This window comes from Lathamus discolor, chromosome 3, assembly GCF_037157495.1.
Source record: "Lathamus discolor isolate bLatDis1 chromosome 3, bLatDis1.hap1, whole genome shotgun sequence".
Classification (NCBI taxonomy): Eukaryota; Metazoa; Chordata; class Aves; order Psittaciformes; family Psittacidae; genus Lathamus; species Lathamus discolor.
Genome location: NC_088886.1, coordinates 35,640,510 through 35,665,818, shown reverse-complemented (window position 1 = coordinate 35,665,818; position 25,309 = coordinate 35,640,510). Strand labels below are relative to the sequence as shown.

Genomic DNA, 25,309 nt, shown 5'->3' with positions numbered 1-25,309 from the left:
GACAAGGATGTTGTGCGGGATAGCGTCAAATGCTTTGCACAAGTCCAGGTAGATGGCATCAACTGCTTTACCCTTATCCATCAATTCTGTAGCCCCATCATAGAAGGCCACCAAATTGGTCAGGCAGGATTTCTCTCATTAGTGAAGCCATGCTGGCTGTCACCAAGCACCTTGTTGCTTTTCTTGTGCCTTAGCATGCTTAAAATCAAGTGAACAATCAAGTCGTGTCCAAACACCCATAGCAAAGACAATCATCAGAAAAGCTAAATTTGATCAGAGTCATTTGGAGCCTGTTCCAAATCCCTTTGTGGTCCAAAAAAACAACAACAAAAAAAAAAAAGTTGCTGTTAGTTTCAGTTTGGACCAAGTGCAGATGTCTCTCAGGCTGTGCCGTGCATGAGTACTGGGTGGGAACTCACATACCCGTGTTTTTTTCTGATTAGCAAGAACTCATTTTTTTTGCCCTATTTGCAAAAATATGTTCTGGCCACTTACCTTATGTTCTAATCACTGGCGTTCTAACCACAGTGTCTCTACAAAAACAAAACAAAACAAAAACTACTATATTCATGCAAGATGTAAAAATTATTAGGTGGGTTTTGTGTTTACATATGTGTATTCACTCCATTTAAATGTGGACATGGTATGAGTATGACAAATGTTACTGTTTTACTATTATGTTATTAAAAGTAAGCAAAACCCAACTGAAGTATCTTAGCATGAAACCATAAGATAATACAGTAGAAAATAATGAAGCCACTGTTTGTCTCTTGGTTTACAGGCTGGAGGGTTTTTCCTCGTTACGGGATGCCTATAATGGAATAAAAAGGTTGTTTGCCCCTCTCACTTTCTCAGTAGCTAGGCTTGGCTAGGTTCTTGTCTTTAGGTCCCTGAAGTTAAATGAGATTAATTCAGGGCTCTTGAAACAATTGGCAGCATATTCCTCTGCCTGTAACATTGCGCAGAGAATTCATAAGGTAAATACAAGTAGATAGATAAAGGCAGAGAATCCTGGGGAAATAAAGGGATATCAGGTCTTAACACAGTGGGCAGTGGCCAAGCTCACCAACTATCCATCCGGTCAGCACAGAGGGTCCTGAAAAGGAGCCATGACCCACGTTTGAGGAGATGGCAGAACTCATTCTTTTACATGCTGCCTCTGTATTTGCATGTAATTCTTAGATATCACAACTTGGTAGGTTTATTGGCAGTGCACAAAGAAGTATCTTTAAGACAAGTTAATTCAGGCTGTCTTAGCCTTGATAACGCCTGCTTAAAATCTGCTTCCTTCTATGAACAGCAAGAATACAGACATTATGTTGTGATAGTTCCATTACAAGTGACTTCCACAAAGCAATGTGGAAGGCTATTTTTTCAGAAGGGCCATTAACCATCTGGCAGCCCATTTTCTACCCTTCAGGGTAAGCATGATACTCTGAACAGCATTCAAGAAAAAGGCAGATCGACATCTTTGCTGTTTCCCCAGGAAATACATCCTGATGACTTCATAGACAAAGATTTTCAAGTGGAAAACATGTTTTATATTTGTATCTCCTTTGGTGCTGTAAAGCCCTGCTTATTTTATAGACTTTCTGTACAAAGCCTTTTTTTATTCTTTTTTTATTTATTTTTTTTATTAATGGAACTTGGAGATTTTTAATTTTTTCAGGTGTGTTTGCATTCAGCACAGACATAGGGAAGACCCTAATAAATTAAGGGGAATCTGTGACAGTCGAGTGCTTTTGTGTGTCTTGAGTAAGAACGGCAATAATGCTGCTGGTGACTTAAGCTTCTGTAATGCTGTCTAAACCTGCACAGGCATAGCAACCAGGAATTAGTTTTTTTCCTCAACACAGTATAAAATCACAAACTTTATTCCTGTCCTCAATCTCAGAAATCTCAGGAAAATGCTATTTGACTGGCTTGTCAGCTCAGATCTGAGATCTGGAGAGAGATGGCGGCTCTGCCTCTCCTGTGAGGCTGGTACTCCTTTCAGCTTCCCCTCTTTCCTGTGCCTGCAATGTGGTACAGTCCAGTGGTTTGCATGCCTGTTATTCCTTTCGATGGAGGGGAAGATGCAGAGGGATGGTGGTTTGAATTACCTGGTTTTGTTCCAGTGTGCAGCTGAGGCACTGCCAGTGCATGCACTGGACTCGGAACTGGTCTCTGGTTCATCTATTTGACTGTAGCCCAAGTGATTCATTCCACAGAAAATAATGCTGCTGGAGCAGAGAAACTAACCCTCATGCTAAGTGACCAACAAGTACAATTGGCCTAACGCTGTTGCAGCAGAGAAGGAAGAATCCTGCTAGTTTGGCACTGAATTAAGTTCCCTTTTAAACTGCTGTGATGTCTTTCTGAGACTGAAAATTGGAACAATATGATGTTGTAAATTGCTGATCATAAAACAAAATGGAGGCTGAGGTGCAGCTATCCACCATGTCCCAAGCTACTGTCCGAGTCACTGAGTCACCTTGTTGGGCCAAAGTGTCAGTGGATTTATGTGATGGGAAAATCCAGTGAACAATCAAAGCATTTAAAAACAAACCAAGAAGTATGAAGCATTTGGGAGCAGCAGCTTATGTTCCCTCAGAGATGTAACACGATTTCTATAATCATAAAAATATATTTAATTTTGTTTATTTAAACCAGCCTGTGTTTTGCTGTGAGCATTAATCATCTGGTGTCACACAATAGCACACTAAGTGTCACACACTGAATCACTTCTGCGACACTGTTATGATTATTCTGGATGTAATCCACAGCTGTAGAAAGAAGTACTTCATGCCTTGCTAGCTGTAGAGCAAATACGCACTTGCAGCTTCATTTTGTATTCAGTAGCTCTACAAAACAGCGAAGGCAGCATGCAAAATGAAGAATACTGATGAAGCTCAACTGCTGATCTTTCACAATTCAACTGTAAAAGCTATGAGGTCTAAGAGAAGGCATTGAAGTGCAAGTATCAGCAGAAATATTAACCTTAATCAAGAGAATTACACCTGGATTTTTAATAAGTTTTGTTTGCCTGAAGAAGCAACAACAGCACATAATGTTTCCTGCTGTAGACAGGGCCCCCTTCTTCTCCCAGTGGGAGTCAAGGAGAAAACAGAATTCCTATTTCCCAACTGCTGGAATACAACATCGAGCTGGCAGAGCAAGACAGAGAGGAGCAGCTGAAAGAGGGGTATCATTTATGCCTGGGACTAGTTCAGTGGTCTGGCAGATCTGTGACTGGAGAATATAGTAATATGAAGTATTTTAACAGCACCTTCATAACGCCCCTTTACACCAGCAGTGGACTTAGCTTCTTTGAAGTCCAAAGATCAGGATGAAATAGTATGGGGTTTAGTTTTGTTCTTTTTTTTCTTGCAGAAAAGCTGCTGCTTCCATCACTTCATCTCTGTTAAAGCAAAAATGTGAGGGGGGTGGGGATGGGATTAGGGGGGAACAAACCTATAGGTTTGTCTTCAGAGGGGATTTTGCATGAAAATAGCTAAAGCAGAAGGAGGCACTGGATGAAGTCATTCTGCTTCAAGACAGCAGATTGCCTTTACTGGACTCTGATTAAAACTAATCAGTTGGCAGGAAAGATTAATGCATATTGAGGGTAACCGCCCTTATCAGTGATTACAAAAAGATGCTCTGGGAAGACCCACCAACAGATTTAGTGTGCTACAGTACCAGAACTTGAGTGGAAAGACAGCGTTGCAGAGAGCAAGGGGAAGGTGCATCATCTGGCTGCAGATACTATATTGTCTTCCTGTGTCTTGAATATGTATGAGTCAAGAATCCCTTCTCTACTGAAGTCGGTAGATCTGAATTAAAATAAGTATTTCTATCATGCCTTGTGAATGCAAAATGTTTGTTGCTCAGAAATCCCCATTTGGTGATGCTAGTACTCATCTTCTTACCAGCAGATACAAATGCTTCACAATGGAACATCAGTCCCAAGAATTAGAAATATCCCCAGTACTTCTGGAAGGAGGATGTTGTGTAGCCCGCAGGATGCGTATACTGTTATACAGCAAACGCAGTCTCCGACTTTGACCAGAAACACATTTTCATTACATTTAATTTCTTTTGGCAAGACATGCCAGTGTCCAACTTTAAATGTAGGAATTGTAGACAGCGATAGTGCATCTGTCTCCTTCCTATAAAAGATGCAGTGGAGAGAAACAAGGCTGTTTCTCCTTTCTTGCAGCACAAGGCTGCCAATTTTTTTTTTTTAACTGAAAGCAAGTGGGAGTGAATCATTTGGATTTCCTGACAAAAACTGCATCAACACAACACCTTTTATAAGAATAGATGGTTCTTCTCATAATGTTTCTTTCTTTTCCTCATGGTCATAGGAGGCCCTGCTTTCTGTTTTCAGCTGGGGAGCATCTTTATTATTGTTGCAGACAGTAAATAACAAGACATTCATTTAACTCCTTTTCTTTTTTTTTCAGTAAGACTCAGGAGAAGAATAGTTTAAAAACCAGAGGTGTCAGGAGCAATTTCTGCCTGTAAATACACATCCGTAGTCCTCAGCTCCTTCTTTGGTTGCAGTGGGGGCAGGGGTATCTGAATTTTAAAAAACTAAACTATCATGCAACTGTATTGCTTTTGCATGCTTTCCTGTTCTCTCACTCCTTTCTTAGCATGTGTAAAGCTGGGTAGTTTTTACCATGTTGGCCCAGCAATGAAGTAGCATCAACCAGAACAATCAAACTGCTGTTCAGTAAAATATATTGTATTATTGAAGCAAAAGGAAGAAAGGATAGATGTTTGAAAGAGAGCAGGTATGTTTTAAAGCACATTTGTAGTGAAATTCGGTGGTCTTCCGTAAAATTTTCATCTGCATAAGAATACCTACACTCTGTTTCCCTGCCTGGTTTTGCACATTAGTTACAGATATGTGTGTATGTGTGTGTAAACATGCACACACACATCCACACACATATATACATGTACAAATATGCATAGCTGTAAATATGCACATAAAATGGGTTTGCTGTGCAGGTGGAGTTTGGTATGTTGTGTGTGCATGCATACAACTAAACATAATTCAGAATACAAATGAAACACGCATATCTGAGGAAGGAAGGTACTGGGGAGAAAGGGAGGGAAAAGTGAAAGGTATTGCAGCCGAAAGAAAAGGCTTCCCAGTATAAAAAATTTGAGAACTGCTGGTGTTGATAATGAGACTGAATTAGTCCAATGTATTATGAGTAGTTTTCACATTCCACGCATAAAGAGATTATGCCTATTTATCTTACATATCTAACATACGACAACTTAATAAAGCCAGTTTAGTAAAGGAGTGTTCTAGTGACTCCTAAGTGTTCCCATATTTGCTAGATCTGAGTTTTAAGAAAGCAAGAGTTTGCTGAATTAAGTGAAATAAGTTTTGCAGTGTAACTCAGGTAATCAATTCTTCACAAAGAAGGAAACATAACTCTAGCAGTTGGCAGCAGTTACATAAATGAACACAATAATTTATGGAAATATGGTGGCATCTGCAATGATGAAAGTTAGGAGGGAGAACAACTAGAGATTCTGCTTCAAATGACACAGTTTAGAAGGAAGTTTACGGGACTACAACAGGAAATTGTTTATCAAAATGAATTAAAAATGATTTTCATATGATTAAAATTACCTGATGAGATATATGTTCAATAAATTAGGAAGTACTTAATGAATGTTGTGTTCCATCAGGAATTATTAACAATTAACATATGAAAAGGTGAAACATGAGATTCATAATAAAGATGTGGATGGAGGCGAATGAGAGTGCCCTCATTCCAGAGTTTTCATCTCTCGATGGCTTTATCAAATGCCTGTTCTTGTTTGTTTTGGCAGCTTTTGATCACATACTTAAAATTTTGAGAATTACACAGAAATGGCGTTTGGACAAGTGAAGACTGACAGGAAGCTCATTAAGATGGATGGCAGTTTGCCTATCAATTTCAGTGAGCTCTAAACCATGACCTCTGTAAAAGAATGCTTGGTTCAATCTCTTGTGAAAAATCTGGCAAGTATCTGGCATATACCTTTTAGGGGTTTTTCTGTATGCATCATACAAGTTTGATTCTGCTCCAGTCAAATTCAGTGGCATTACTTTTAAGGGTAAGCATAAGTGCTCTTAAAAGGATAAGCATAAGTTTATGCGCATCTGTGGAGTAGGGATGCAGTAATTTTATTCAATATAAAAAGCCGTGGTTTGAGATGAAAGGGGAACTATATCTCTTCTTAGACATATAATGAGAGAAATCACCATTGCACATCAATCAAGAGGAGTGCTGTGTACCACTGACTTCACTTGGGATATGATTTAGTTTTCTCTTTCATACATTCACAGGTATGTTGCTAAATGCAAAAGAAGGCAAGTTATGTCTTTTTCTTTTTTCTTTTTTCTTTTTTTTTTTTTTTTTTTTTTGGTTTGGAAAAAGAAGGAAGAAACTTTCAGGAAAAAAATACTCAAAATATAACTTATTTGTGATCTTTCTTTACTGTCAGAAAAAGCCTACGTCCAGAAATTGTTGACGTACATTTTAGTAGAAAAGTCAGATTTGATACTGCACTAAGAAGTCACTCCTAAACCGAATGAAAATGCCATTCTTCACTCCATAAACATCTGGGTTTTTGGCTTGATTCCAAAGACCATAAGATTTGTGGACAGAATCAATCTTCAGTGCCAAATATTGCCATTATGACTCGCAAGCCCATTGTTCTTCCAGAAAAGAGAACCAAGTTGCAGTACTTGTTGCTTGGTTACAGCCACTTCAACCTTATTGTAATTCCTGGGTTTATAACACCTTAGAAAACCAGACCGGTTTGCACTTCAATTATTTATGCAGCTAGTTGTAGATTCTTTTTTGCCTAGTAACCCTGATGACATGTTTCACTAACTCTGCTCTTCTTCTGTCCAAGGGTTTATTCTGCTGTACTTGGCTTTTCCTTTTCATGCTCTCCAAGTCCTGGCACTGGGAGTCAAAGAGTTTACAAGTATCCTGAATGGGCAGGGCAGAAAGAAATTTGTTGCCTAGGTAACTGAGCAAAATAACCAGTTAGCTTGTGTAAGTGTGCCTGCTTAACTGCTGAAGCACAGATGAACATATATGCATTTAATACTGCGTTCCTTTTGTAGTTCTTCCTATAAGTATGCATGCAGATTATCCTAATGAAATATTCAAAGAAGTTTTCTCTAACTGATTCATCCAACACAAATGCCATGGATTCCTGGATATAGTCAAACCAGGTAAGATCAATATAGAAATTAACTTTCTGCTGTTGCTCCAATGTTAAGTTTTTAGATCTTATTTTACTGATGGCATCAAACCAGTGGTGTGATACTGCCAATAAGTGTTAATCTAACACTAAGTAAGAATTTTACATAATGAGCATGAAATTACATCAACAAGCTGATTTTTAGAAGTTCCTGTATCCCTTAATCAGAAAAATGTTGTAATAGAGGAGTATAATCTAAGTATTCTTTAAAGACGATTCCTATGTCAGATCAGAAAAACTCAGCCATTTAAATGCATTGACTTTAAAGCCAGAATGTTCATCTAGTCTGATCTTGAGGGAGTCAGTCTCTATACGAATCCTGTATGAATTATGATATTCACATTATTGGAATTTTTGCTGTTGACTGCCACAGCACCAGGATTTCATGGTACAAGTATTTCACTTATTTCTGTATAAAAGGGGAAGGGATAATATTATTTCCTTTCCCTTATTTTTGTCTGACTGCTTTGTTCAGTTATACTACAAACTTTCTGGAGCAAACTCTATTTTGCCTGCTTTCTATGGTGTCCCAAACTATAGGGCCTCTTGTGGACTGCAGCAGTCATAATAATTTGAATTGTTTCCACTATTAATCAGATCTCAGGATGAGATGTATTCTGCCCAGTTCATACATATTTCATGTGACTGTAGGACTTTCAGGGAAGCATCCAATCAGTTGAATGTAGATGGGAGAGACGCATGGTTGAGACTGATTCTGACCCTGTATTTGTCCTGCTGAGGCATTTCAAAGACAAAATTAGTCTTCAAAATTGGATAAAGTGGGAAAAAAATATTTCTTTCTTGCAGGCATGGGGCTTGCTGCCAAATTTCTTAGCAGAAACACAGTTTTATGGGCAGGTTGTAAAGATCTAAAAAATTGTATTTATAATAGAAAGGCCAACTGAAGTATCATATAGGTAGTTTTTCATGTGCTTTATGAGGAATGTATTTGCCATAGAAGATCTGAAGCCCATTAGACTGTGATGTGGACCAATACTTCTCATTTTATATACCAAGGAAAAGAGCAAAGTAGAAAGCCCCCAGATTACAGTCTTGTTTAATTTAGAAATTTATTTTTTTTTTGTCTTAGGGGGTAAAGATAAGCTCAAGTGACCTCAAAAACTCTTAATACCCTATCCTCTGCTCACCCTGTAATAAACTGAGCCTGTACCACCTAAAGTGGAATGATTACTTTGTTAAATTTCAGATAATGAGCTGATAATTCAGTATTTGGAACCACAAAACCCCTCAGACTTTCAGATAAACATTATGTTCCGGTGGTTTACTGGCACAGTCAAGTTTGCCAGCAGAACTTTTAAGAGAATGTTTTGGCAACTTCAGTCGATGTTGGGAAAAGCATATGCCTTTCTATACAGAAAGATTTTATAATGATCAGCCTTTATAACAACCAAGAAAAGAGAAATCAGACGGGAAGAGAGGATAGGGAATATTTTTTCTGTGAAGAAATTGAAAGATAGGATGTCTGAACCATAGAGGTTTGTGACTATAGGGAATTTCCAGTTGCATATTCCTGGGCAGAGGGGTTTACTGTGTGCTTTGTTCTGTATTGATCTTAATTTATTTTTTCCATCTTCTTTCTGTATGAAGCCTAAGAGCTCAAGTGAAGAAGGAACTGTGCCTGTTTGTGGGAGATGCAGATCAATAGGGCATGATTGACTGCTCTATTATAACTTTACACAGCAAGCACTGAAACTTGGTTCCCATAACTACTGTTAGAGTTTAAAAGCCAGCTGTAAATTTCAGCAGGGACCAGTCAATGCAGGTAACAATATTGGGCTGTTGCAGTTCCATCAGTGGCACACTTCCAGCGTCTACACTTTGAGTGAACCAAATAAACATTATATCAAATGCATTTTGAAGTGAACAGCTTCACTAGACTTATTCTCAAAACTTACAGCTTTAGTGTTTTAAGTAACATATATTATAAAAATAGGCACACAAAACTGACCTGTCAGTTCCCACCAAGAGAAGTCTCTTGATGGAATCTTGAAGAACAAAGCCTGGGAGACTGTTCATAAAATGGCTGAGCATGTTCAAGTGAGTCAAGGTTATTCAACAGTGAAGAGATGCTCATGAAGAACTTTCACGAACATTACACAAAATATGAGACTCTAAGTATGTCTTTTCTTTTCATCCAAAGTTCTTGGATAAACTGATAAGACTTTTAACAGCTATTAATGAAGCAGGGCATATTTTAAGCAAAGAAAAGATGAACTTCAAGTAGGCAAAAATGTGACAGCAATTCAGAAAATAGCAGTCTCTGGAGTGAACACACCAGAGATTCATCTAACTGATCATGTATCTTGCTACAGGTATCACCAGCCTGTCTTTAGCCACGTTCTGGAAAGACAGTTCATTGATACCAGCTAGATCAGCACAGGAATTTGTTTGATGTGCTTAAGAGATCAGTAACAATAGCTCCTAACGTGACTGCGTTGCGAGGTGACAGTGTTTCCTTGGAGACAGTGAATCCATACAGCCCCGGCCAGGATCCTGGCAGGTTACATTTCTTCAGAGGATGTAGAACTACTGTTCTGTGCAGGGGTAAAGATGGGAAGATAAGCTTTGACTGTAGACAAGTAGCCTTATGCAAGATGTGAGGATTTTATGCAACAGCAAGACATGTCTGAAAGGTAGGAGGGTGAAAGAAGAGAAGTAACTGTAGTCATTGCACAGCTGGCTTGACAAGCTTTGACAACAAAGATAGTGTTACAGGATTGAGTATCTTTTTAAAATATACCAACCTGTATTGCTGATGCAGACGGTTGTGCAGAAATCAGGAAGAAAAATGTTTTTTCTCTTGGTGTCATTAGCTGATTACTGAAAGACAATGGGTGTCTCAACAAAAATGCGTAATTTGTTGTAAAAATGTGTGAAAAGCACATTGGTTGAGATGTGGAATTTGTTTCGTTGCAAGTTAGATCCATGAACAGCTGCATGGAATGTTAGTTAATATGCTAGGAATGTATAATTACGGTGATAAGACCTAATTATGTTAATTATGTCTTTTGGGGGGGGGCAATTTTATGATGCATAAAGCAAGATAATTGATGATACAGCTACCAGCAAGGATACATTGTAGCCATAACTTATGGGTGTGTTTGTCACTGAATTATGCTCAAAAGAATTGTTTCAAGATGTCTCATAAAATTCCTTTAAAAATTAATTGAAAGGTAATAGAGCATAGAAACACCATGTCCAAGTCCTCTACTATTCTAAGTTCAGAGTTCTTATCATAAATATTTGCCTACAAGCAACAGCTGCAATGTAGCAGTAAATTGTGTGAATTCTGAACTAAGCACAGCCTGCTTTCTAAGTTTGCTGTCTTTTAAATACCTGTACAAATTGGGTTTGGAATTCAACCCTGCAGTTCATTTATGTTGACTGACTTTGGCACGTTCAATTGACTGAGACAACATAAATAATGGGGTGTTTGTATCATGCAAGCAAACAGCTATTTGTGCAAGTGGTTTGGACAGGTCCATAAACAGATCTCCTATAATCTCATAGAACCTATGCAAATTCAGCAGTTCTAACCTAGATATAAGAACTCTTTGCTTCAGTTTTGTTTGTTTGTTTTCTTTTTTTTTTTTAAGATAATGTTAAAACACATTAGATTCAGATCTTTTAGACTGGTCCATATTTTCACTTCTGTAGTAGCAGGACTGAAAGAGGTTGGAGCCCTTTGCTGTCTCACCAGATTTCCACTGAGATCACCTCCAGGAAACCAAGGGCTTTTCTATATCTTAGAATAATAAAATCATAAAATAATAGAATCACAGAATCATAGAATGGGTTGTGTTGGGAGGGACCTTAAAGATCATCTAGGTCCAACCCCCCTGCCATGGGCAGGGACACGTTCCACTAGACTGGGTTGCTCAAAGCCCTGTCCAGCCTGGTCTTGAACTACTTGGGATGGGGCAGCCACAGCTTCTCTGGAAAACCTGTTCCATTGCTTCATCACCCTCATAGTAAAAGCTTCCTCCTAATGTCTAATCTAAATCTGCCCTCTTTCAGTTTGAAGCCATTCCCCTTCTTCCAGTATCTACATGCCCTTGTAAAAAGTCTTTCAGCTTTCTTGTTGACCCCTGTATGTACTGGAAAGCTGGTCTAATGTTTCCCTGGAGCTTTCTCTTCTCCAGGCTGAACAACCCCAGCTCTATCAGCCTGGTTCCATAGATGAGATGCTCCAGCCCTCAGATCATCTCATGCCATCCTCTGGATTTCCTCTGGCATGTTCATCATACATGTTCTGTGATTTGGTGAGATGTGAAGCTGTAGCAAGCAGCATAGGAGTTCTGTTTCTGAATAAGTGAAGAGATAGTATTAATAGCCCTGCTATTTGTTCCCAAATCTTTTATCAAGGACATTTCAGATCTATGGGAAAAGCAGCCATGGTTCAGTGAAAGCTAAGCCTTCTTAAGGCTGCTCATTCATGAAGAGTAGCTTGGGATAAAACTGCTGGAAGCTAGGCCAGACCCCAGAACTGCTCAGAACACTGGGGTAAAACCTTTTAAATCCCAAATTGCAAGTTTGCTTGCTTTCCATTTGCCATTTTTTGTAAGACAAAGCTGAACCTGTGCTGTAGTCTGAGATGTTTGTTTATCAAGTCTGCCAGTTACATCAGGAGAAAAAAGTCTTTCGACTGACAGTCTTTTCTTAACAGCCAAGCATATAATAATACATAGGAGTAATGTTTTTCACACAAAATATCTTTCACTGGTGTAGTTTCAGAAGTAGCTCAGTTAGAGCTCTTCAAAGTATTTAATGTACTTTTAATATATTCTACCCTTAAAGTCAGCTGGACTCAAATGTGCTTGCACTGCAGTTAGGAAATTTACAGCATTTTGTTGCCTATGAAAATTTTGCCAAGATGTCAGTGGGAGGAGAAGCAGACCCATTTCATGGACACACGACTGACACTGACATCTTGATAGAGTGTGACTTTAATCAGAGAACTCTATAGGAGTGCATGATTTTCCAAGATATGCCCTGATATCTCATAAATCATGTTTTGAAAAATGCAGTAGCTGTTCTGTACTCATTCCTTCCAGTTTACAAAATATTTCAGCCACTTAATTCCCCACTGGGACTTCCACTGAGGAAAATGCATAAAATACATTGGGTTAGTCATGAGTAATTTCACTTACCCCCATCGTCCTGCTATTTCAAAGCACCCTTTGGGCACTTAAAGTGAGATCCTCATCATCAGACTTCAGATGCTCTGAAGTGGTGTTCACTCTCAGGAAAGCCCATGGGCTTCTCATGTAGACAGTGCAGACTGTGGTTCTTTCCAGATGAGAATAATATCCATCGAGGCTCAGTGTCTGAACATAGCCTCTTGTCTCCACTGACTGTAGAGGGAGCCAAGAAAATTTGTGAAGCCTGGTTTTGCAGGCTGGCAACTCCAGTTGGGTGGGAGAAATCATACTTCAACCAGATGGATGATTTAGATGTTTGACACTGTCTTGAACATTCTGAATTTTTGTACATGGATTTGATATTAGTGGCAAAATTGTAGCCATGATATGAGCACCTAGACTGAGGGTCAGGTTTAGAAGTTGTTCACACACAAGTTTTTTCACCCTTACCATTTTAAGTTTCCTTTCTGATCCTCTTTTATAATATTCTTAAAATATAGTCAAGTATCTTTGCTTCAAAGACATTACAGATACCCTCCCACAAAAGAAGAGAGAATGGAGGAATGAAATTGCCACAGAGGGTTTCCATTAGTGAAATTAATTCCTCTCTCATAAGAATTTAGGTCTATGATTTATGATAACAACCAATTTCTCACTGCAGGCAAAGTGAGAGGAAATGACTCAGCCTGGACAGACATCATGAATCTATTTTTTTTCCCCCCTAATGCTTGACATAATCTAGTGTGCGGCTCCCAGAGGTGTCATTGGAGATTCATATCCAGCCAAAGGGCCTCACAATCAAGGCAGAAAATGTTGTTACTTTCATGTATTGTGTGATCTGTAATTGTTTGAAATTGCATCCTGCCTCATTCACTGACATTTCTTTTGCATCAATTTTGCAGCAAAATAGTAAGGAAAACAAAGAAAGGGAGAGCAAAGCAGTGTTGCACTTGCTCCGTCAGAAAGATCTGTGACATCATGTTAGGGTCCAGCTGGTGCTTATTAAACTCAGGCAGTTTTGAGATGGAAAATATTTCCTTCTGTCACTCTTTCCAATAGAAATCTCACTACTCACCAGATTGAAGAAGTCTTATGTATCACATATTGATTCTGGAATTTTATGTTTTATTTTCTATCAACAATACAGAATTTTGTGAGTAGGTTTCTGCCAAAAGATGAGAATAGTTACTGTGTTAAATGGCTCAGCTAAAATATTTCTTCCCACATTTCAAGGGACTAGGACTGTATATTCATGTCTCAGCAGAGGAGGTAATATCTAGCTGAGAGGAAGGTAGGTTTTGAAAAGTCTTGCATTTGTAAATACTCATTTGTTTACATGCTAACGGATGTATTTCCTCACTTGCAAAACTGAGTGTAACATACCTGTTTCTTAAATATAAAAGAATATTTACATATTTATCTGGAACAACCTCATTGAACATGCAAGGAACCAGAAGCAAAAGAAATATCAAGATAGGGCTAAGCGAAAGACCTCAGTAATTTTTTTTGGCATGTGTGTGAGAGCCTGCTGATCTGTATCAGCACAGATACATGAAAATGGTCTGTTTGCCTCAAGATGAACTCTAAAAATGCCTAAGTAATTAGATGATATTTTCAGAAATGCTGAGCTTGCTCAGCTTCTTTTAAGTTGCCTGCAGTTTGTTGTGGCTGGTTTGATTCCATTTAAAAAAACAAAGCAAAATAAAACAAAACAAAAACCATAAAGCATGAGGGGAGCTGTAGTTCTTTCTGTCAGTACTGTTATGTGCAGTCTGTGTGCTCTTTAAGGCAAAAGCCAGGAAAGATATAATATTGGTTTTTACCAATATTTAAAAAAGGCAAAACAATCTTAGTAAAGTCAACAGTACACATCACTACATGATTATTTGCCAGTAATCTTTAATCGTAGGTTTTAACTGATGTTCTGTTTAGCTTGTCTGTTACACTCAATAGGAAATTTTCATTACCATCCTCACTAGACCATTTTGAAGCTGCATTTTTATTCTCCATTAGTGCTCCTGACTATAATTGTTTTAATGGTGCTTACTGACAGCTGATACTTTCTGGCAAGCTCTCATCAAGCTTGTACAGTAGAAGTCAAGTTAGAGCACTGCATGCACACACTTAGTAAATTAATTATTTTAATTTTATTTTTTTTTTTAGTATTCCATGGTAAATTTCTAAATTCCAGCTGCCAGTCTGCAAATTATTCGATTTCTCTGAAGCACAATTGGAGAAATTGCATCATCTAGTATATATAAAATGTACACTTGAAAGTGTTCTGAGGCAATGAACTAGCAAAACACATAAGCACATGACTTCAAGACTCTGTTGAACAAAGTTCAGCTTTTCTGCAGAGCCTTGATATTCTACTAAAACATACTCAAGGTATTAAAATTAAAATGCAGTTGATGTATCTTTTCATACAACCTGGATCCATAAAAACAGGACTATACAGGATATAAGGGAACAGTATCATGCTATTGAACAAGTTCAGTTCTTCATTTTCTCGAAGACTGAGTTTTTCTAACAAAGTGCCAGTAAGTTCCTCTTTCAAATGTTTGGACATACATACATCTGAAAGCCTTGTACATATAAATAAGGGGTCCTTAGGTGAGAGGTGAAATTAAGGGACTAGAGTGGATTACCTATGGTTTGACCTCAAGATCATGTGGCTATTGTCTGGTGGTAAGTCCCACCCCTTACTACTCTGTATTTTCTATTATTACAAAATAGCTTGCATTTCCCTGAACAGAAACAATTGCTGGTTTAACATCTCCTCTCTAGTTCTTCAGGTCTGGCTACAGGCAGTCAAAAGTTCTGTAAATCGTATTCATCCTGCTGCTCCATCCTAAGTGATACACACACTGTTCCACTGGTTCTATCACAAAATAGAAGAATCAACAGGCAGATCTGTGATTCTGAACTACCTTCCCCAGTAAGTGCTTGTCATACCAGTCTGATTACAAGTTTATAGATGAGAGAAAAAGACAAAGAGTAACTAAGGCAGAAATCACTTCCTCAGCTTTGAAGCTGATTATGGTTTACCTACTTCTATCCTTCCAAGCTAGTTCAGATTATAAATAAGATTATATGATATGGTGGCAACAGTGGCAAGGGATTTGACTCAGCCTTTGAGCAGTATGCACAGAACTGGATGCAATGGGTGAATATATATTAAGTTCTCAAGAGGCTATAAAATGTCATAGCCATGAGTGCTGGTGTGAGAAGACCTCTCTCCAGTATTTGAGCCAATTCATAGAAGTAAACCAGGATGGACTGTGGTAAACTACACCTAAACTGTGGCTTTTCACTGCATTTACCAGCTTCTGTATGTGGCTTTAACTGGTGGGGTCGAGTCAGAGGTGCATGCTCCACTTCTCTTCCTGCCTCCTCAAGTCCACCATTATGGCCTCCAGTGACAGAAACACTGGAAATTCAAGCAAATGCCAAACTGTATTGCCCTGAGAGATTCCCCCAATATAGGCAATCATGGTGCTATATCTGTTAGGCATGGCACAAATCACACCTACTCCATATGCTACAGGCAGAGTTAGACTTTGTTCCTTGCTCCTTCCTGGGAGACTGATGACCTGGAAACTACAGAACATGTTTTAGTGGAAAAGCAAAATGGGCATAAACCTTGTATTCTTGAATGCAATGGCAGGTTTTCTGTATTTAGATTTAGTTCCCCAGTTGCATCCAGGATATATTGTATGTAAACTTGTCCAGAAATGTGTTTACATGTATATACATACACAAATATATGCCATTGTCTCCTCACTTCCATACAGAATTTTTCTATTCAGCAGATGGTATTAAGGCAAAAGACATTGTAAACATGTATGAATATTATTTTTACTGTAACAGGGACAGAAATATGGAAAAATACGAAAAATCTTAACTGATTCTTTTATACATTTATTTTGCCTTTTTTTTAAGCTTCCTTCTGATTGCTTCAAGTATGTCAGCTGGTGTGACATAGAGGAACATGATGTTCAAGGAAATCTGCTTCATTGTCCCCGAGTGAGAGAAGGTAAAGATCAAAAAGATGTATTCATGTTGAAGGCTCAACTCTATTTACTCAAACAGTACATCCTGAAATGTTATGACCTTAAGTCTTGGAGCTTGCCATTGTTTTGAAAAGGGGCAGGATTTCATCCCATATTGAACATGTTTGCTTTATTTTAATCACTAGGAAAATGCCTTCATAATTTTGAAAATGTGAAACAAAAGCAAAAGCTGTAATGTGAAAATTTTTAGTTTCAATGTGATGCCAATTACTTCTCTCTAAAGTTCCTTAGCATTTAAATACTGTTGAGAAAACAATAGTCTTTTGCCAAACAAGAAACCAAGACTGAAATCCAGTCCTTCAAGCCACTGTTTTATACATTTTATTTTAGGACTGAATTGGCCCAATTACAATCTATAGGCACACCCAAGAACAGAGAATGGAAGGTGGATTTTAAAATCTAGTGTTTGAATGTTTGGAACTAAACAATGGAAAAAGTCCACGCTGTACTTGTCTTTGTTAGGAATTTGAAGATGTCCATAGCTGTAAACATTTCAGTAGACCTTAAAATTTTAAGTCTTCAGTGTGTGTTGTTCTTAATATAACTGAGGTTTTGAATATGGCTGTTGATCCCAGTTGCAGTTGTTATCAGTAGTATGGAATTCGCAAACATACCCATTTCTTGGGAAAATTATAGTATTAATACATAACCAGTATATAAACTCATAGCATGTGAAACAGTGTTTTAGAATTCAAATGTTTGTGCTCAGCTATTTAAGAAAAGCTTTTATTCTTAGCTGTAGAAGAAATGTCATTTAGTAACCATATACCAAATCATCATGGCCTTATATTGCTTGCTGAATTATGAGGCCAGAAATGATAGAAAAATCTTCAATTTGCATTGTAGAAGCTTGGGAACCCACACACCTATAATATTATATATATTTCATCATTTCAGATACCTTCTAAGCTATATATGTAGTCTTTCAGCAAGTAACTAAGTGCCAGTTCACTGTCACATCCGCTATCTTAAATGAGTTTTTTTCTGACCAGGGCCCTCAGAAGAAGAGCTGTTTTTCAGAGGAGAAGAACATACTTTGAAAAAAGGAAAACATACAACTGACACAGAGAAGTGGCAAAAGAAACTGCAAGAGAACTGGGAAGACTGTGCTGTAAAACTTTCTCATTAATCTTTTGTACTGTAGTACATAAGCCAAATAATAATGTGCTGGCTGCTCACTGCAGTTAGCAGTTTTGAAGCCCTGGTTGGCACCATGACATTGTAAAAGGAAGAAACACTGGAATATGCTATTATTTGGGTTGTGACCCAAAAGAGTAAACTTCTGTGTTGTGACGGGGGCTTCATTTGTGCTTGGGCATGTGAGAACTAGTGACGTTCTTTGCCTGCTTAGTGCCTTCTTCAAAAATTGATGATAAATTAATGGTTAGAGAATGGATTAGTTTCATTTCAGCTCTTTCACTCTCTCCTTATAGCAGCCTGAGCAGTTCTTTTTGGCTGGAGGTACTGCATTATTGCTGGTTCTGATCAGCCGCAGGTTATGACCTCTGTAAGATGAAGGAGAAAGCCAGGTAGTAATCTAACACCAAGATCCAGTACTCTGAATCACACCTCTCCCTGTGCATAAACATCTGACACAGACCAGGGAGTATTGGTATCTGATTGCTGCACAACATTTTTTATTTCAGGTGAGTTTAGAAGCCAAACCAATAAGCCACGATCACTTAGTCCTGCTTTCTCCACCCAAAACACACACACACACTGGCAACCCCACTCAAAGAGGGAGGAGAGGCTGGACAGTAAGATTCACATGCTTAAGAGATGATTTCTTTCTTCTTTTCTTTCAAAGGATTATGCAGTGTGTCACTATGATTCTAGGGTGAATTTGGCAACTGGCAGTACCAATTGTTATGAGAACAGCATAATAAAATAAATTCACCTTTTAACTAATGCTGACATTGCAAAGATTTAATGATATAGTTATTAGAAAGCAAGAAAAAAAAAAGTAAATTGTTTTGCTTATTTTTCCCTTCCCAGGAGTTGAACCTTTCATTTCAGGACCTGGGTGATCTTTACCAGGTGGGAAACTTCAAAAGGATTCTCCAAAGATTAATCCGGGTGGAAAAACTTTGGTTGGTGGACAATTCTTTGACAGACCTAAGTGCCATAAGGTTGCCAAGGTAGACAAAATGTCCTGTTTCTCTTTTTATGCAATATCATAGAAATCAAAATTATTATTTACTTAAGTAATAGCTGGAGTAGCCTCTTGAGGACTGCCAAAATATGACATTTTGTGGGTATTATATCAAGAATCCATCACTATATTGATATTCTGAGTTCATGTCGTTCCCAAGTTGAAAATATTCAGCAAGGATATCGAATGATGTCCGTTTATTCCTGGCAAACAATTAATGAATCTCTTTAAAATCAGTGATATTTATGCTGAAAAGGAGAGTTTCTGAACACTGAAGGGATCCTGGAACATAACCCATGCAAAGAAGGTTTTTATAATCCATTTATTGCTACTATGTTGTCATATGTCTAGGCTTATGAAAAGTTGTAATATTGAGAACAAGAATAATGATCTATCCATTGTACAATATAAAGAAAGCTGAGACTATAAAGTGTAGGGATCTGATCTTGCAGTCCATCAGTAGGTAAAAATAGCACTAATGTAAAACTAGTGTGAAAGCAGGTCCCAAGGAATCCAATTCTTGTATCTCTCATTGGAAGCTATAAGTTGCCAGGTCATTGACTACTATGTCCTGTTTTGACTTACAGGTATATACTACTACAGATGTGATCAGTGATGTCTTACATTTTATACTTTACAGATGCAGAGAACTAAATGTCAATAAAAACCACTTTACATCCTTCAAACAGCTGCCAAGGATACCTCAGATTCAGCACTTATCAATTGCTGAAAATAACATTATGACACTAAGTGGAATATCAGATTTCAGACATACTCCACTTGAATCCCTTATACTCAAGAGGAATCCCTGTGAGTTTCAAGAAAGATACAGACAACTGTAAGTCTTACCATCTCATGGCTGGTTGATCAACACAAAGAAGTGTTTGTGAGAGAGTTCTGAAAGATATGATCTCAAATGCAACAAGCTCTCTGTAATAATCTTTTTATTTTCCCATAGTCTTAACTATCATAAATGCTCCAGAAACATGGGCGGGTGGGCCAGTTTCTGCTGATAGCCACAAAATATTCAGAAGCTGCCTATGAGGCTTTCTACTCACGACTGGCAGTTCTTGAACTGAGATAAGTCTGTGGATCACATTTAGAGACAGTGAGTAGGGCATATAAATTAGATTCCCTTTTATTAATAGAAACTACTTATTACTCAAACTCTCTTCAGTCTCATTGCATCCCTTGTGTATTCTGAAAGGAGTCTAAATTGCATTGCATCTTAGAGATGGAATCAGAAGGATGTGGTGAAAAATGGGAGCTAAAGCAAAAGAAAACTAAGTTGCCTTAATTTGATTTTTCTGGATTCTCTCCTCTCTCTGTGGCAGCGCTGTAGAATTTGCACTGCATTGATACCCTATTTGGCATAGGTGTATGTTGCAGGCAGTGTAGTGTAGTGTGAACTTAATAGACCTGCCTCAGGCACTGGAAATGAACATTCAAATCCAAGACAGAGAATTCAGGGGAAGATAATTTATACTGTCTCACGAGTGTTTTGACACTCATACCCCAATTCCATTCTTCCCCAGTTGCTTTGACTCCAAAACGCTGTTGCCAGGAAAAAAGTTGTGCACGGGTCGGAAAGGGGGACAAAGCGTGTTCCTTCCGAACTCCTCAGAAGTATGCATGGTTGCATGTTTTTCGCACTACACAGAGTCGTGTCAGCCATCTACAGAAGGCGTTGATTTTTTGAGATCAACCTTACAGCACGTGTCCAAGAAGTCATCTCTTTCTGAGAGGGGGGAAAAAAGGAGACATTTGAAAGAAAGTGTTTAATGAAAACCTGTCTGAGTTTCCAGTATGGTTTTTCCTTCAGTCTAGAGGCATCAGTTTGGCAGTGTGATGGTGATGCTTGTGCTGTCTAAAGTTAGCAGGCAGAGAGCAAAGTAAAAGCTAAAAAGTAAATTTAAAATTATGGATTTCACATTTTATTTGCATATCAAAGGTCCAGGAGAACAAAAGCTTAAAAGCACCTCTTGGCAATTACTAATTATGTTTCTGCTCCACATCCTACCTATTCTTAAGTCAATTGAACATTGGTATTACTCTGGTATTACTTTCATTGCCAGTGTTGGAAGACAGAATTAATCAGTTTCAAGCACAGACAAAGCCCTGATGATAAATACATGCTGAGATTTGAGCACTGGAGTCCACACTTACCTTAAAAGGCACAGAAGCAAACATCATAGCACGTGGGCTGACAGCCTTTGCATGCTTGTGGAGGGGCTCTGGCTCCACTACACTCCTCTGAAGAGGAAAACAGCAGTCTTCAAGACTGAGGTTAGAGATACTGATGTGCTGTTTAAAAGGGACAGTATATCAGGAGGTAGAGCCATTTGTTTCGGTTTGGCATCATGCCACAAAACAAGGACTTTTCTTTGGGAGAAACAGGAGTGCAAAAGGTTTGCAGAGAGCCTGCTTTCTCTGTCACAGAAGGATAAAAGTTGCACTTCTTGCAGTCTGAATCTTTGCTTTTCAGAAGTCTAGGAAATTCAGTCGAGGCTAACAGTGTCCTCTCTTTTGCATTAGACAACTGGTTTGGTTCTTCTCTATTAAAAATGTAGATATTTGCAGTGTGTTACTGAGTCTGAGGACATAAAACTTGTGCAACAGAGCAAAACCTGAAGAATTTTAATTAGCTCTTTATCAGATAAATTCTGCAACAAGTGAAAAATCAAGGTTTCCAGTAATACAAATCTATTTTGGATATGCTGGAATCCACAATTTGTTATTTATCAGTGTCTATTTTGTTCTAAATATTTCCCAAGATTATTTATCTCAGTTTCTGTTTTTCTTTTGTCTCTCTTTAAGTGTGTTCTCCAGTTTGCCAAATCTGAAAATGCTGGATGGTATCCCAAAACTGCCAGAGGACTGCTCATCTCCAGATATCAGGGTTTTTTTCAAAATGTGTACTATACTCTAGCACTGTATTTTTGTAGGATTAAAACTGTGCTAGAAACACCTCGTTTAAAAGATACAACAGTTCGTGTGTATGGAAGTTACTCTTTTTTTCTGATGAAAGAAATAATGAAGCAGAAATATGTATTTTTTTAATGTGTTTGTGATACCACATACTTCAAGTAAGTATGGATAAATTATATGTAAATAAGATGTAGCATGTATACTGAGTGTAATGACTTTGGTGTATTAAAAATATTGGATGACATTCTTGTCTAGGAAATCTATGTAGACAACAACTCACAATTACTGACTCCCGTTGCATTTACTTAAAACACGTCCAAGTTCAGACCATAATGTACCATGACGTTCATGTTCATTATGGGAAATGGTACAGGGATTAATATCCAGCTGCAAAGAAAAGAAAATAAACCAAAACCAACCTCCTCCTTCAGGTCCCACCAATGTCCTAGTGCTCTTTAATGTGCTTTGTAGATGGGAAAGGCAGAACCACTCCAACCATTTTGACCCTTGGAAATCATAGATTAAATAAAATAAAAATAATGGAAAAAGTTCTTGCTTGGGAGTCTGGTATGGCTAGAGAGCAGTGGGGAGGTAAATGATGAAACAGGAAAGAAGTCTTTTCACACATTGCTGGCACTGTTAGGAATGTCTTGTCGCTCAGTACAGGTTCCTCAAACCAAAACCACAACGAGGGAAAAGAGCTGTGGAAACTGAAAAGGGATTTGTAAGGGCTCCCCGGGATATCTGAATGTAATTATCTTTGAGAGGTATCTGTCCTTGTCTTTGATTGATTTGCTGTTCAGTTCTAGCTTCTTTTCCAGGCAGCTCATGCTGGCACACAAATAGCTGTGCCACTAACGGTTCAGGAAAAGAATGACAGAGTCCTGGAAAATGAAGACAATTAACAGAATTGCCTAATTCCAGAGACAATCAATAAATTTTCTGCTGTGTATTGGCTGCAGGCGTGCTTTAGTTCAGTTACACAGGGAGGAGTAATGACTGCTCAGGCCTGTAGAGCTCTGCAGAGCAATGACAGCAGAAAGGTCACAACAGCTCTGTGTAATGTCTGTATTGGATCTCGGCAAGAGAAATGACCAGCTTGAAAAGTTTCCAGGCTCTCCTTTAAGACTGTCCTTACCTCTCCCTAGTATTCAGAAAAGTTGATCAAAATATTGCATGAACTAGATCACAAGAGTTTGAATGTATAACAGTATCCAGCTCGAAGTGTTTTTTAAAGCTGTGAAAGGAAACAGATAATGGACCACTGCAGAGAGGTGTCAGGTTCAGGGCTCAAACTCAGAAAACATTCTTGCAATTCACAGAAACAGGCCAATTCCTTTCCAGTATTTACGTGCTCACAGGGTTTGATAACTAGATCCAGTCAGTGTAGTCCACCCTGCAATGGGAACAGACCACGCTATGGCAAACGCCTCCGTAAACATACTACAGAATCAATAGGGTACAATTCAGTGATACATGGCAACACACTTTTACAGATTCAGAGAGATGATGTGGTTTACACAGCAACAAGGCAACCATATCTTTGAAAGAAAAAAAGCAGAACACTGTGTGCTGTACAGCATGCATGGCAAATTGGTCCAGAAGAATTGAAATGTTTCATATGGGGAAGGATAAGAACAAAAAGCATGAAAGCTTTCTAAGGAGTGAGGCTAGCAGTCTACCTCAGATCTAGAATTTAATCCAGATACAGTATAATACAGTTATCAACATAAAAATCTCACTGTTGTGTCTGGGAATGGAAAGGGTAAAAACAAAGGATGAAATATATTCTTCTCCTGAGGATATATGTGAGAAAACATCATCTCCTCAGAAGCAAGGCAGGGAGCTAAAGCAGACAGGAAACAGAGCCTGGAGGATTGCTTATTGACCAAGCCAGAGACAGACAGCAGTGACCAGCTGAATACCCACTGCTGCAAGGCTGTGCATCTGGAGATGGGAAAGGCAAACAGTCTTTCCGTAAGGTATCAGACACAAAGGAGCATTCATATCAGTGATGGTCAAATCACAGCAAAAAGTACTTGAGGGCTAGGCTCTCTTCCCAGAATTCAGCATTAGAAATTGAGGCTGAGATAGGAAATTACTTCAGTCCCGTGGGTAGTTCTTTCAGTCACAAGCTCCTAATGAAGTTACCACCCACTTCTTGCATATATAATTAAGAGCTGGTTGAATCTCTCCTGAGAACATGGTCAGAGGCTTTGCTCTTAAGATCTGAGTCATGGGTCAGTCACAAGAAAGAGGCACAGACAGTGATTTATTATTTCCAGACAGTAAGTTGATTCTGCTCTCATATATTTTCCTTTTGTTTTTTTAATCTTCTGGCTTTGGAATCCCAGAGAAATACAAGGTAATATCTGGGGAGTGTTCTGATGTTATTTAAAGTACATCCAGGAGCAAGAATGTACTGGTTATGTTTGAGTCACTTTGCTGAAGTGAGATTTAAATGAGATCATAGAATCATAAAGCCATTGGGTAGGAACGGACTTTAAAGCTCTTCAAGCTCCACCCCCTCTGCCTTAGGCAGGGACACCTTCCACTAGACCAGGTTGCTCAAAGTCCCATCCAGCCTGGCCTTGAACCCCGGCAGGGATAGGGCATCCACAGCTTCTCTGGGCAAATTGTTCCAGTGCCTCACTACCCTCACAGTGAAGACCTACTTCCTCATCTAAATCTTCCCTTTGTCAGTTTAAAGCCATTCCCCCTTGTCCTATGCCCTTATTAAAAGTCCCTCTTCAGATTTCTTGTAAGGCCCCTTTAAGTATTGGAAGCTGCTCTAAGGTCTCCCTGGAGCCATCTCTTCTCCAGGCTGAACAAGCCCAGCTCTCTCAGCCTGTCTTTATAGGAGAGGTGCTCCAGCGCTCTGATCATCTCTGTGGCCTCCTCTGGAATCACTCTAGCAGGTCCATGTCCTTCTTGTGTTGTGCACCTTCAGGTTCCTTAGATGTTCTTGAACCTGATCTTCTCACACAGGGGGCAGTTCTTCTTTCTCTCAGTTCCTGCCTTAGCCTTCCATGACTTGGGCAATGTGGATGGAGCACTTCCCGGTGAAGACTGAGGCAAATAAGTCATTGATTACATCAGCTTTCTCCAAGTCTCAGGTAACCAGGTCTCCTGTTTCCTTCCAGAGAGGGGCACGTTTTGTCTAGCCTTCCTTTTATCACCGCCGTTACGTGTAGAAGTCCTTTGTGTTGCCCTTGATGTTCCTGGCCAGATTTAATTCTGTGAAGACTTTGGCTTTCTTAACCCGGTCCATGGCTGCTCAGACACTTTCTCTGTGTTTCTCACAGGCTACTTGTCCTTTTTTCCACCCTCTTTAGGCTTTATTTTGGTGTTTGAGTTTTTCCAGGAGCTCCTTGTTCATACATGCTGACATCCTGGTGTTTTTGCCTGACTTTCTGTTTGTTGGGACCCGTCACTCCTGGCCTTAGAGGAGATGATCCTTGAATATTAACCTGCTTTCTTGGGCCCTTCTTCCTTCCAGGGCTTTATCCCATGGAACACTACCAAGCAGATCCCCAAAGAGGCCAAAGTATGCTCTTAGGCGAACCCATTACTATCACCCGTCACCTTTGTAGATGTTCACTATTAGCAGTATCACATGGGAAACTGGGAAAAAGGGCAATTAGATTCCAGCTAGGACAACAGACATAAGACAGAGGAAGCACACTGGATACACTGCAACATTACCAGTCAACTAAAAACCCCAG

General features: G+C 38.9%; 1 protein-coding gene across 1 annotated transcript; it reads left to right on the top strand.

Annotated features, from left to right (window-relative positions):
- Nucleotides 1-15,100: 15,100 nt before the first annotated feature.
- On the top strand, nucleotides 15,101-21,773 carry LOC136009910 (uncharacterized). Its single transcript, XM_065670361.1, has 7 exons — nucleotides 15,101-15,119; nucleotides 15,227-15,369; nucleotides 16,374-16,467; nucleotides 17,497-17,615; nucleotides 18,500-18,642; nucleotides 19,297-19,494; nucleotides 21,474-21,773. Exons 1-7 carry the CDS (start codon nucleotides 15,101-15,103, stop codon nucleotides 21,583-21,585), a joined length of 828 nt encoding a protein of 275 aa, XP_065526433.1. The 3' UTR covers nucleotides 21,586-21,773.
- Nucleotides 21,774-25,309: the final 3,536 nt, after the last annotated feature.